This window comes from Bubalus kerabau, chromosome 2 (genome assembly GCF_029407905.1).
Source record: "Bubalus kerabau isolate K-KA32 ecotype Philippines breed swamp buffalo chromosome 2, PCC_UOA_SB_1v2, whole genome shotgun sequence".
In the NCBI taxonomy this organism is placed as follows: Eukaryota; Metazoa; Chordata; class Mammalia; order Artiodactyla; family Bovidae; genus Bubalus; species Bubalus kerabau.
In genome coordinates this window covers 18,820,462-18,835,271 of record NC_073625.1, presented here as the reverse complement: position 1 = coordinate 18,835,271, position 14,810 = coordinate 18,820,462, and the positions used below count along the sequence as shown (strand labels likewise).

Sequence of the window (14,810 nt, the reverse complement as noted above, 5' to 3'; positions counted from 1 at the left end):
TTGAGCCACCAGGGAAGTACAAACCAGAGCATTCAACTGCCAGGCAAGATTTTCCAGAGTTCTCTTTCCCTCAGTCATTGAAACCAACAACATTTGATGTATCACCTACTATGTCAGCTTGGGTCCTTGAGTGACTACAATGAGTTAAGACCCCTGTCAACACATGACAAACATGTGATATGAAACAGAAACAAACCTTCGCTGTTTTAAGCTACTGAGATTTTGGAGCAAAGATATTCTTGCTCAGACGTTCAGTCGTGTCCAACTCTGCAACCCCATGGACTGTAGCCCGCCAGGCTCCTCCATCCATGAGGTCCTCCAGGCAGGAATACTGGAGTCGGTTGTTGCTGGGGACCAGCCCTGGCTGATCCAGGGTATTTGAAGGAGAGATGGCATCGGCGATTTATTTAAATATTAATTAGAGACATAAAGAGTAATAGAATGAGGATAGCTCAGTAGGAAAATTCAGTGGAGAAAAGAGGCTGAGTAGCTTGGTTTACGTGGAAAATCAATATAACCTGTGACACCAGGTTAGCTCTGACCACGGAGGCTGCAGGCACCCTCTCGGATAGCGGAAGGTGCCCCACCTTAGACACCTTCTCGAGTGGGTCTTAGAAGCCCAGGCAAATAAATGGTCGCAGAGGACCTCTGCGCTCCAGATGGAAACTTCAGCCAGAAATTGAGAAAAAGAAAGAATGACATGGGGAGACCAAGCTTTGGTGAGCAAGGCCCGTAGCTTTATTTTCAACAGGGGCTTTTATACCCTAAGTTGCACATAGAGGATAATAGGGGATGTGAAATCATGCAAAGTCAGCAGTCTTTGATCCTTATCAAAAACTAGGGTTTCTTTCCTGCAAATTTATCGTATACAAATGGTTTAGGTGATTTACATCATCTTCTGGCCAGAAGGCCTATTAACATTTTATGACTCTTGACAAAGGTTTGTCAACTGTAAGACTTATTTTCTCTAAGAGTAATTATTTTAAGGTTTAGCACCATCCTCCAAAGGTGTTAGATAAAGTTGCAATCCTATAGGGCAGAGGTGCAGTAGGTTTACAACAAAGGAAAGAATTTATTACCTTAAGGGTCTAAAGTTGCTAACACCAAGGCCACTGCTTATTTTTTCTACATACCAGCTATATTAATTAATACACATTCAAGGATACAATACAGGGGATGTGGAAACTTGGCAGCAAGCATTGGCTCATCAATGAAATCTTTTACTAGTTTTATTTTATTTTATTTTTATTTATTTATTTATTTTAATTTTATTTTTTTTTAATTTTATTTTTAAACTTTACATAATTGTATTAGTTTTGCCAAATATCAAAATGAATCCACCACAGGTATACATGTGTTCCCCATCCTGAACCCTCCTCCCTCCTCCCTCCCCATTCCATCCCTCTGGGTCGTCCCAGTGCACCAGCCCCAAGCATCCAGTATCGTGCATCGAACCTGGACTGGCAACTCGTTTCATACATGATATTTTACATGTTTCAATGCCATTCTCCCAAATCTTCCCACCCTCTCCCTCTCTCTCAGAGTCCATAAGACTGTTCTATACATCAGTGTCTCTTTTGCTGTCTCGTATTCAGGGTTATTGTTACCATCTTTCTAAATTCCATATATATGCGTTAGTATACTGTATTGGTGTTTTTCTTTCTGGCTTACTTCACTCTGTATAATAGGCTCCAGTTTCATCCACCTCATTAGAACTGATTCAAATGTATTCTTTTTAATGGCTGAGTAATACTCCATTGTGTATATGTACCACTGCTTTCTTATCCATTCATCTGCTGATGGACATCTAGGTTGCTTCCATGTCCTGGCTATTATAAACAGTGCTGCGATGAACATTGGGGTACACGTGTCTCTTTCCCTTCTGGTTTCCTCAGTCTGTATGCCCAGCAGTGGGACTGCTGGATCATAAGGCAGTTCTATTTCCAGTTTTTTAAGGGATCTCCACACTGTTCTCCATAGTGGCTGTACTAGTTTGCATTCCCACCAACAGTGTAAGAGGGTTCCCTTTTCTCCACACCCTCTCCAGCATTTATTACTTGTAGACTTTTGGATCGCAGCCATTCTGACTGGTGTGAAATGGTACCTCATACTGTTGGTAGCTTGATAGGGATTGCATTGAATCTATAGATTGCTTTGGGTAGTATACTCATTTTCACTATATTGATTCTTCCAATCCATGAACATGGTATATTTCTCCATCTGTTAGTGTCCTCTTTGATTTCTTTCACCAGTGTTTTATAGTTTTCTATATATAGGTCTTTAGTTTCTTTAGGTAGATATATTCCTAAGTATTTTATTCTTTCCGTTGCAATGGTGAATGGAATGGTTTCCTTAATTTCTCTTTCTGTTTTCTCATTATTAGTGTATAGGAATGCAAGGGATTTCTGGGTGTTGATTTTATATCCTGCAACTTTACTATAGTCATTGATTAGTTTTAGTAATTTTCTGGTGGAGTCTTTAGGGTTTTCTATGTAGAGGATCATGTCATCTGCAAACAGTGAGAGCTTTACTTCTTCTTTTCCAATTTGGATTCCTTTTATTTCTTTTTCTGCTCTGATTGCTGTGGCCAAAACTTCCAAAACTATGTTTATTCTGACAGTTTCTAACTCTCTGAGAGGCTCTAAGCTATTTGAATATCTTAAGCTTCCCGTGCCTCTCGAGGCTGGGAGACTGTAAACAATCGTATGCATAGCTGTAGGAGTCCCGGTAAACTTGTCAGGCGAGTTAGAGAGCTATCTGAGGGGTTTGGATTTAAACACTCCTAATGCCCAGGAACTTATTAACTGGAGCTGTAAGTTAACTCTTTGTCAGAGAGAGCGAGATGGTGGTGGGGGACAGCCCCCAGTAAAGTCAGAGGTGAGAGCACAAAGCAATAAAGTAGGCAGACTCTGGTTTTTTGGGGGTAGATGCTCGAGAATATCCAGGGGGACTCCTGAGGCTCGATCCCGCCTTTGTGTATGCCGAGCCTCCTTCCTCATGACCTTTGCCATGAGTGGAGTGCCTCTCTACGGCTCCCAGCAGGTTGTCATTTCCTTCTCCAAAAGATATTCTTAAGTAGATAAAAGAGACTAGTTCTAAGAGTAGATTTCTGCTAATGCTTAAAACAGTTTCTAAAATTTTGTTCGTGCATGTGTGTTTAGTCAGTCATTTGTGTCTGACTCTTTGAGACCCCATGGACTGTAGCCTGCCAAGCTCCTCTGTCCATGGAATTTTCCAGTCAAGAATACTGGAGTAGGTCGCCATTTCCTTTTCCAAGAAATCTTCCCAACTCAAGGATCAAACTCAAATCTCCTACGTCTCCTGCATTGCAGGCTGATTTTTTTTTACCACTGAACCCCTTTTGGGAAGCCCAAAATTTTCTTTACTATGAATTAACTCAATATGAATTTCATTAAGGGACTTTTGAAAGTCCAGTGGTTAAGACTCCATGCTCCTTATGCAGGGGCCATAGGCAGGATCCCTGGGGGGCACAAGAGAGCCAAAAAATTAAACTTAAAAACAAAAAGAATTTTGATTTAAAATTTAACTAAAAGAAGAGATAGTCAAACCTAATGTATGTGCTAGTAAGAATGATAAACCTGCTTTGATAGAAAGATTGGCTTTGCTTTAACATCGTTAGTAAAACAGTCTGAAAACCACGTAAGATGACATCAGTAAAGATTACTACTGCTATACTTTGAAGGAGGTAAATAATTTCTGTTGTGAACTAAGTTACACTGATCTAGTTCTCTAAAAAATAATAAGAGTAAACTAAACCCAAAATAAGCAGAAGGGAAGAAATTATGAAGTAGAAATAAATAAAATTTTAAAAAACCAGAAAAACAGAGAGAAAGCAATGAAACCAAGAGTTAGCTTTTTATTTAAAAAAAAAATATCAACAAAATTGGCAAACCTTTAAGCGAGACTAACCAAAACAAATAAACAACAACAAAATTCCTAAAATCAGAAACTAAAGCGGGGAGGGATAGCACTACTGATCATACAGAAATCAAAGCATTGCCAGGGAATAGTCTGAAAAACTCTGGACAATGTAGATGATGAAATGGACAAACTCCTAAGAAAGACACAGAGTACCAAAATTAACACAAGAGGAAACAGAAAATCTGAACAGATCTATAAGAAGAAACTTCTATGAAGAGCATCCCACAAAGGAAAGATCAGGCCCAAAAGGCTTTCCATGGGAATTTTATCAAATATTTAAGAAGAAATTTTTATCAAACCTTTCCAGACAACAGAGGAAAAGGGAATACCTCACAAATCATTTTATGGCCAGAAATACCCAACAGGCACAAAAAAACTACAGACCATATCATATCCCTCATGAATAGAGATACAGAAATCCTGTACAAAACATCAACAAAGTGAATCCTACAACAAAAAGGATTACACACCACAGCCAAGTAGAATTTATTCCAAGAATATAAGGTTGGTTTAACATTTAAAAATCTATTAGCATAATATCCACATTAATAAGAAAAAGAACAAACGTCAATGGATGCCAAAAAAGCATTTAATAGTAGCCACTACACAGTTACATTAAAAGTTCTCAACAAACAGAAATAGAGGGGAACTCCCTGCAGCTAACAAAATATTACAACATGAAAGACTGAATGCTTGCCCCCTAAGATTAGGAACAAGGCAAAGATGTTCACACTTACTACTATTAGTAGCCAATATTGACAAGAAAAAGAAATAAAAGGTATTCAAACTGGAAAGTTGAAGTGAAACTTCCTATTCACAAATGCCATTATCTTACACGTGCTTGTGCTCAGTCACTAAGCCGCACTGACTGTGCAACCCTGTGGACTGCAGCCCACCAGGCTCCTCTGTCCATGGGACTTCCCAGGCAAGAATACTGGAGTGGGTTGCCATTTCCTTCTGCAAGGGATCTTCCTGACCCAGGGACTGATCCTGGTCCCTGGATTGGCAGGTGGGTTCTTTACTGCGGGACCACCAGGGAAGCCCCAATCTCACATAATCCGTAAAACTTCACATAAAAAAAAACTAGAAATAATGAGTTCAGCAAGGTTGCAGAGTTCAAGATCAATGTACACAAATATAGTGTATTTCTAATAGTAGCAATTAACAATCCAAATACCAAATTAAGAAAATAATTTCATTCACAATATCAAAAAAAAAAAACATTTAGAATTTAATAGAGCAAGACTTACACATTAAATACTACAAACCATTGCTGAAAGAAATAAGAAACCTAAACAAATGCAAAGACAGCCATATTAACTGGCTGCACGACTTACTATTGTTAAGGTAGCAATTCTCAATGCAATCTCCATCAAAATCACAGGTGACTCTCACAAATGAAAACAAGCTGATCCTAAAATTTATGTGGAAATGCAAAGGATCCAGGAGAAACCAAAACAACCTTGAAAAAGGTAACAGGACTGAAGGACTTATACCTCCCAATTCCAAAATGTTACCAGAATGCTACAGCTATCAAGAGACTGTGGTACTGGCATCAGTTCAGTCCAGTCGCTCAGTTGTGTCCAATTCTTTCTGACCCCATGGACTGCAGCACACCAGGCCTCCCTGTCCATCACCAACTCCCCGAGTTTACTCAAACTCATGTCCATTGAGTCAGTGATGCCATCCAATCATCTCATCCTCTGTCGTCCCCTTCTCCTCCTGCCTTCCTTATTTCCCAACATCAGGGTCTTTTCAAATGAGTCAGTTCTTCACATCAGGTGGCCAAAGTATTGGAGTTTCAGCTTCAGCATCAGTCCTTCCAATGAATGTTCAGGACTGATTTCCTTTATGATGGACTGGTTGGATCTCCTTGCTGTCCAAGGGACTCTCAAGAGTCTTCTCCAACACCACAGTTCAAAAGCATCAATTCTTCGGGGCTCAGCTTTCTTGATAGTCCAATTCTCACGTCCATACATGACTACTGGAAAAACCATAGCTTTGACTACACAGACCTTTGTTGGCAAAGTAATGTCTCTGCTTTTTAATTTGTTGTCTAGGTTGGTCATAACTTTTCTTCCAAGGAGCAAGTGTCATTTCATGGCCGCAGTCACCATCTGCAGTGATTTTGGAGCCCATAAAGCTAAAATCTGTCACTGTTTCCACTGTTTCCCCATCTATTTGCCATGAAGTGATGGGACCAGATGCCATGATCTTAGTTTTCTGAATGTTGAGCTTTAAGCCAGCTTTTTCACTCTTGTTTTTCAGTTTCATCAGGAGCCTCTTTAGTTCTTCTTCGCTTTCTGCCATAAGGGTGGTGTCATCTGCATATCTGAGGTTATTGATGTTTCTCCTGGCAATCTTGATTCCAGCTTGTGTTTCATCCAGCCCAGCATTTCTAAATGATGTACTCTGCAAATAAATAAGCAGGGTGACAATATACAGCCTTGACAAACTCCTTTCCCTATTTAGAACCAGTCTGTTGTTCCATGTCCAGTTCCAACTGTTGCTTCTTGACCTGCACACAGGTTTCTCAGGAGGCAGGTCGGGTGGTCTGGTGTTCCCGTCTCTTCAAGAATTTTCCACAGTTTGTCGTGATCCACTACTTTGATGTAGTCAATAAAGCAGAAGTAGATGTTTTTCTGGAACTCTCTTGTTTTTTTGATGATCCAGCAGATGTTGGCAATTTGATCTCTGGTTCCTGTGCCTTTTCAAAATCCAGCTTGAACATCTGGAAGTTCACGGTTCGCATACTGTTGAAGCCCAGCTTGGAGAATTTTGAGCATTACTTTACTAGTGTGTGAGATGAGTGCAACTGTGCGGTAGTTTGAGCATTCTTTGGCATTGCCTTTCTTTGGGATTGGAATGAAAACTGACCTTTTCCAGTCCTGTGGCCACTGCTGAGTTTTCCAAATTTGCTGGCATATTGAGTGCAGCACTTTCACAGCATCATCTTTTAGGATTTGGAATAGTTCAACTGGAATTCCACCACCTCCACTAGCTTTTTTCGTAGTGATGCTTCCTAAGGCCCATTTGACTTCTCATTCCAGGATGTCTGGCTCTAGGTGAGTAATCACACCGTTGTGATTATCTGGGTAGTGAAGATCTTTTTTGTATAATTCTTCTGTGTATTCTTGCCACCTCTTAATATCTTCTGCTTCTGTTACGTCCATACCATTTCTGTCCTTTGTTGTGCCCATCTTTGCGTGAGGCTAGACGTATGAGTCAATGGAAACTAACTGAGATTCCAGAAGGAAAAAAAAAAACTCATTTGTAGTCAACTGATATTCAACAAGGGTGCCAATGCAAGTCAAAAGTGAGAAGAAAGTGGTTCCCCCTGCTCAAGAAATTGCACAGGGACAACTGAATAACCACACACAAAAAGATGAATTTAGACTCTTACATTAAAACCACACATTAAGAAATCAACTCAAGGGATCACAGGCCTAAATATGAGAGCTAAAACTATAAAACTCTTAGAAGAAAACACAGGAGTAAATATTTTTATGAGCTTAGGTTAGGCAAAGATTTCTTAAATATGACACCAGAAACACATGTAAGGGAATTCCACAAGGTGGCCTAGTGGTTAGAACTTCACACTTTCACTCCCAAGGCCTGAATTCAATCACTGGTCAGGGAACTAAGATCTCGCAAGCCATAGCATGCCCCTCTACCTGCCTCCAGAAAAACAACAACTTTTACAAATCAATAGGAAGACAACTCAATTTTTTCATAGGAATAAAAAACAATCTGAATACACATTTCATCAAAAGACACATGAATGATCAACAGCACATGAAATTTTATTCATATTAAAGCCACAATGATACCACTTCACATCCACTAGAAAGGCTATAATCAAAATGGCAAGGATGAGAAAAAATAGATTCCTCATGCATTGACGTGGAGAAGGCAATGGCACCCCACTCCAGTACTCTTGCCTGGAAAATCCCATGGACGGAGGAGCCTGGTAGGCTGCAGTCCATGGGGTCGGCTAGGAGTCAGACACGACTGAGCGACTTCACTTTCACTTTTCACTTTCATGCATTGGAGAAGGAAATGGCAACCCACTCCACTGTTCTTGCCTAGAGAATCCCAGGGACGGGGGAGTATGGTGGGCTGCCGTCTATGGGGTCGCACAGAGTTGGACACGACTGAAGTGACTTAGCAGCAGCAGCAGCAGCATGCATTGATGGTGAAAAGTAATATGGTACAGCCATTCTGGTAGTTTCTTAAAAAGTTAAACATAAATTTACCACATAACCCAGAAATTCCACTCAGGTCTCTTTCCAAGAGGAAATACACACGCCCACACAAAGACTTGTACATGAAATCTTCCCAGCAGCACTATTCTTAACAGCCAGAAAGTAGAAATAACCCAAATGTCCATTAACAGGAAAAGGATAGGCAAATTGTGGTATATCCATCTAGTGAAATACTCTTCAGCAATAAAAATGCAATGAAATGCTGATATATGGGATGACACGGATGGACACTGAATAAAGTATCAGCAAACTGAATCACACAACAAAGGATTATACACCATAACCAAGCAGGATTTATTCCAAGAATGCAAGGCTGGTTTAACATCTGAAAATCAATTAATTAATACCATATTAATTAACTGGAGTAGGTTGCCATTTAATTAATTGGAGCAAGAAATGGCAACCTATTCCAGTATTCTTGCCTGGAAAATTCCATGAACAGAGGAGCCTGATGGGCTACAGTTCACAGGGTCACAAAGCCTGAGCCCAGCACAGCACACAACACCATATTAACAAAGAACAAGAACAACATTATCATCTCAACAGATGACAGGAAAAAGAAGCCACATACTGAAGAACATATTCTGTACAATTTCATTTACATGTAATATCCAGAAAAGGCAAAGAGACAGAAAGTAGATTATCAGTTATCAGGGGCTGAGGTGGGAACAAGCAGTGACTACCAATTGGCACAAGGAATCTTTTGAGGGTGATGGAAATGTTCAAAAATTCAATGCAGTAACAGCTGCACAACGCTGTGAACCTACTAAAAATCTTTGAACTATACACTTAAAATGAGCGAACTATAAGGTACGTAATTTAAATCTCAATGAACTTTTTTTTAAGATAATATCCTAAATTCTAACTACAAAACAACTATTAACATCTTAAGAGCCAAAAAAAAACTCATCATTCCAGCCCTTATACTTAACAAACTAAGAACCAATATGAATGTTGAAGTAAAAAATGAACTTACCATGACTAAGTGGTTCCCTGAAAAATAAAAACTAAATAGTCAATTCTACTAACCAGAATTTTGTTTAGAGCCCGATGATCCTCCATGTTCTAGCTTTGCTTTTTTCTTCTTTGATGATGATGCCTCAGAAGACACAGAACGTTTTTCTACTACAGGAGTGGAAAGAGCTCGTTTTTTGAACAGCTCCCGTTCTCTCAAAAGGCTTGGATCCATAATGCTGCAAAGGTAAAAATAAGTTTTTTTTAATACAGATTCAAGTCACTCAAATCTATATGCCAAATCCACAGGTCTCAACAAGTTACTTCCCAAACAAAATTGCCTTTTATTACTAGTTCTCCAGGACTTGTATTCATTCACTTACTCATTCACTAAAAAAAAAAATCCTTAATTCGTGCCTGTTATGTGCCAAGCACTGCACTAGGCACTGGTAAAGAAAAACAGGATTATTCTCTAAAGCTCCAGAACTTATGCTGTCCAAGATGACCGCCACTGGCTGAAGTGCCAACTGAGCACCTTAAGCGGGGACAGAGTTGAGATGTACTCTAAGTGTAAAATACACACCAGATATACAAAGACTCAATACAGGGACTTCCCTGATATTCCAGTGGTTAAGACTGCACTGACAATGCTGGAAACACAGGTTCAGTCCCTGGTCAGGGAGCTAAGATCCCTGAATGGCATGAGGTGCAGCCAAAAAACTAAAAAGACTCAAGACAGTGAAAAAACGTTTTAAATTACTGAAATATTTTAAATGGATTATGTAATAACTAGAGATTAATGTAATAATATTTTGGATATACTAGGTTAAGTAAAATATTAATTTGCCCTATTTTTTCTTTTTTCTTAAATTATGGCCACTAGAAAATGTTAAATTACATGTGTGGCTGACACTCCCAGCTCACATGGTATTCCTACTGGAGAATGGTGCTTCAGAAGCACTGGGCAGAAATTAGGAGACAGATTTAGGCTCATTGCAAAAAAAAGAACCACCAGAATTAGTTGTTAATTAAAAGGTATATTTTCAAGCACTGGAGAAGGAAATGGCAATCCACTCCAGTATTCTTGTCCCTGAATAATCCAGGGACAGAGGAGCCTGGTGGGCTGCTGTCTATGCGGCTGCACAGAGTCGGGCACAACTGAAGCGACTTAGCAGCAGCAGCAGCAGCATATTTTCAAACTGAGGGACTCTATATCATAAATAATGAAGAGGTTGAATTAATATTTGTTAAGAAATATCTACAGAAAACTCCTGCTTTGGAAGGAGGTGGGACTAGACAGATCTCTTTGGGTTTTCTTCCGTTTTAAAATTCAACATTCTGAGCAATTTCAGTACAACCAGAGAAACCACAGGTTATTCAAGAAGTATTTTAAAACACTCCTCTCTTGCCTAGAACGCTACGGAGAGTCTCAGAAGTACATAAGATGACCATGTAAATGATTTCTACACTATTTAGACTAGTGTTCATAAGCTCATAAGCGAAGTCTCAGAGGAAATGAAAAGGAGCAGGACCCTATGGTCCTTGCCCCCACCAAGTCCTCTGCCTGCCTTCTGTCTGTGGAAAGGTTCAGACTTTACTCAGAGAAGTGAGAAATGAAGAAGCAAGGGAAAACAATCAAAGGAGACTAAACAAGAGTCCCTTGGACTGCAAGGAGATTCAACCAGTCCATTCTGGAGGAGATCAGCCCTGGGTGTTCTTTGGAAGGAATGATGCTAAAGCTGAAACTCCAGTACTTTGGCCACCTCATGTGAAGAGCTGACTCATTGGAAAAGACTCTGATGCTGGGAGGGACTAGGGGCAGGAGGAGAAGGGGACGACAGAGAATGAGATGTCTGGATGGCATGAGGCATCACCGACTCAATGGACATGAGTTTGAGTGAACTCCGGGAGATGGTGATGGACAGGGAGGCCTGGCGTGCTACGATTCATGGGGTCACAAAGAGTTGGACACGACTGAGCGACTGAACTGAGAGTCATTAAGCACAGTCAAGGACCTTTAGTTCTTTCTCAAGGACTACAGATAATATTTGAGCCATATCCTGTGAGCTTGTCTTACAGATACTGAAACCCCAGGTGGGAGAAGTTACTACATGATGACCAGACTGTATCCACAACAGAAGCTGCCACAATTCTGAGAACTGGCCTCAAAGAAATGTGAACAAATGGACCCTGGAACTGAAGATTAACTGTACCTAAAGCAACCAAGGTGACGCTGGTCAGACCACTGATTACCAAAGTGAAGATAACTGTCAGAGCTGACTGTGCTGTTTCTGCGACAGCCCCCTTCTTTTATCTATAAAAGCTCTTGCCCCACCGCCAATGCGGGGGGAGAGGGAGGGGGGGCGCAGTCAATCGGCCTTTGGACAGACATATGCCCTCTCCCAGCCTGCTATATTTCAAATAAGCAAACTTTCCTTTCCACCAACCTGGCCTGCTTACGGGCTTTTGAGCAGCGAGTAGCCAGACCCCACACACCCTTCTGTGACAAAAAAGAGACTCTCAGACTTTGGAAGCTTTCAGGCATGGGGTAGCTCAATAAATATTTTGTAAATGACTAACAAACAGAAGAACATCTTTAAATTGCCCTAGCCTCTCTGTTAATCGTTTTACAAGCCTTTATTAAATGTCTTCTGTTTGGCACTTTACTGCACTGCAGCCTTTGGAAAGTTTTGGAAGATAAATCCTTGCCTTCATGTAAGCAGCTTACATTTGAGAACATGAAAGCACTCAGCCCCTCACTTAAAAAGCAATGAATAAATAAAATGTGACTTAGCGTGCTAAAAGTTAAAAATGTAAGCACTGAATATCACTCAGTCATGAAAAAGAACGAAAATACTCTATATGCACAATATGGATGGACCTAGAGATTATCATACTAAGTATGAAAGAGAAAGACAAATACCATATGATTTCATTACTTGTGGAATCTAAAACATGACATAAAGGAACACATCTACGGAACAAAAAGAGACTCACAATTGTAGAGAACAAGCTTGTGGTTGTCAAGCAAGAAGGGGAGGATAGAAGGCAAGGGCTGGCAATTTGGGATTGGCCAATGCAAACTATGATACAGAATGGATACACAGGTCCTACTGCACAGTCCAGGGAACTATGTCCAATATCCCGTGATAAAGCGTAATGGAAAAGAATATGACAAAGAGTGTATGTTTAAGCCACTCTGCTATACAGCAGAAATTAGAAACACTGTAAATTAACTATACTTCAATAAATTTTTATAAAAGCACTGATAAGAAATAAACTTGTCCAACTTTAGTTAAGGAAAGAAGAATCACTGACCCTGGACCTCGAATCTAAGACCTCCCTAAATTCTGACCCCTCACAGTAACATGACCTAGGGAATCCACTAGACCTCTCTAAATCCAATTTCATCATAAGTAAAATGAGGACACTACCATGCTGTCTACATCTAGCCCAATTGTAAGAATAAAATGAGAAAATGTTTGTGAAAGTGATTTTTTAAGTAGCAAAGCTAGACCAACGTGTTATTTCAGAACTATTATTTTGACTTGGATCTGAAAAGAAATAACCCAGTGATTATACCCAGGTGAGGAAGGCAGAAGACAGTCTTGGGGAAAGGAAAGTGTATTAGAACAAGAAAGGAGAATTCCCCAATGACGTGGTGGGGGAAACAAGCTTAAAACAACAAACATCTGCTGATTTCGCTTTGTAAAGACAGATTATTAACCCAGGCTTTTATAATCACGATTTTAACACAGATTTAAATAAAAGTCTTACAGTTTACAAAGACCTGGATGTTAACAGCATTTGATCCTCACAACTCTATGAGATAGCAGGTATTTATCCTATTACACCTGAGGAGGCAGAGTTAAGATCACACAGCTGAAAATACCCAGCCTGGACGCCAGGAGACTGATTCCTAAACCAGGTGCTCCTTATTCCAGACCTAAAATGCTGGTAAAAGCCTCCAAAACAAAAGCGACCTGTATGGTATGGGTAAAGTTCAATGGTCCCTAGAACAGAAGGTTTAATGTCTTTCACCATCACATGCTCTGCCTAACTTTTCCACCTTTTTCTCAGAAGACTACTCCACATCTGTAGAGTTTCATATGTACTGACCCGTGTAGTAAACAGGACACATCAACCTCCCCGTTTTTACATTAACACACACATCACTGCCACAACTCAGTGAGTTCACGTGTTGCCCACTGAGAAGCCAAGTTCAGTGCAAATCTTGTAACTGCAAAGCCCACATTCCTCCCATTTTATCATCTGACTTTATCATTTATCCACTTTATCATTTGATTTCTTTCAACCTTTCAACTCTTTCCTCTCTTGCTTCATTTGCCTGCCTGAGCCTCGCAGGGGCCCATATTGCTTTGAATAGCCAGCCGGCAAGCTGAGAAGAGACTGCTTACCGCTGAAAAGACAGCCATGTAGAAGTGGAAGGGGAAAAAGTACCGCAGGGACTTGTTTTGGAAAATGTCTTTAAACTCTGCAGAAAACTATTATAACTCAAGGTTAGGAATCATTCCAAACTAGGTTTCCAAGAAGCAGCTGGAAAAAAAAAAAAAAAATCCGTGAAGGAGCGCCTAAATCACAGCCTTTACTTGGCTGGGCGCCGCGGTTCCCCAAACTCCACACACCTGGTCCGTGTGGCTACAGCCAATGTAAGTTTGGGGGCTCAGAAGAGGCACGACCAGCTCTCCAATTCGAATTTCCCCTCTTTCCAACCCAAAACTTTGCTCACTGAACCTCCGGCCTCAGAAACAATGCTCCCGAAAAGCTGTAACCGGGTCAAGCGTTTTGGGCAGGGAACCGCAGCCGCGGCTTCCCGCGGGATGGGAGGCCGCGTGCCCCCGGGAATGGGAGGAGGCCCCGAAGAACAACAGGCTGGGGCTCCGCGCCCCAAACCCGGCGTCCGCAGCTCCTACCTGAGCCAGGAGGGCCGCCCCACGCGCCCCGCCGCCGCCTCCCAGAGCCTCCGCCTGGACCAGCCGCCCACGCCCGCGTGGCTGCCGCTTCGGGCTCGTTGTCAGCGCCTCCGCCGCCCGGCACGCATGCCCAGCGCTGCCCCGCCAGCTCGGGGGTCTTCGCACTGGCGGCGGCAGCTAAGGCGGCGACTCTTCCCCCAGCTCCGCCCGCCACTTCCTGATCGGGCGACTGGGAGCTCAGTCCCGGTAGGCACCGCGGCGCCTCGGCCGCTGAGAGCGCGCGTGCGTCATCCCATGCTCCGCCCAGGTATCGCGGGAGGGGAATCTACCAACTTGGGCGTCCCGATCTCCATGACAACGGGAGGATGATTGGGGGCGGGACGTAACTAGGAGTTGAGTCGGTTCAGTTCAGTCCCTCAGTCGTGTCCGACTCTTCGCGACCCCGTGGACTGCAGCACGCCAGGCCTCCCTGTCCATCACCAACTCCCGGAGTCGAGTAGCCGCAGCTAAAATGGTGCGACTTTACATTAGATGCTATTCACCATCACCTAAAATTCGGAGAACGTTGTTCCAGCTCTCTCTCTACACAACTGAAACGAGACCCAGTGAAACTAAATGACTGGCTCGAGACATTACAGCTAGCAAAGGCAAATTCTAAAGCAAAGTCCGGTTTCTGAACTCCGAACCCCCATCCCTGTAAACTCTCTTAGGAAAG

General features: G+C 41.7%; 1 protein-coding gene across 6 annotated transcripts in view; it reads right to left on the bottom strand.

Moving 5' to 3' along the window:
* The window catches only part of GTF2E2 (general transcription factor IIE subunit 2), an 87,346-nt gene extending 72,944 nt beyond the window's left edge, over positions 1-14,402 (bottom strand). For 2 of the 6 annotated variants that reach the window (XR_008710055.1, XM_055567164.1), the window contains exons 1-2: positions 14,096-14,399; positions 9,237-9,400 (exon numbers count right to left, since the gene is read on the bottom strand). Coding sequence is in view for 5 of the 6 variants with exons in the window: in XM_055567164.1 (XP_055423139.1) it covers positions 9,237-9,396 (160 nt within the window). In the remaining variant the exon portion in view is untranslated. Of the gene's footprint in view, positions 1-9,236; positions 9,401-12,938; positions 12,958-13,579; positions 13,701-14,095 lie in introns of those variants that run through there. The other 4 variants (XM_055567163.1, XM_055567160.1, XM_055567161.1 and 1 more) reach the window with 4 other exon arrangements.
* Positions 14,403-14,810: the final 408 nt, after the last annotated feature.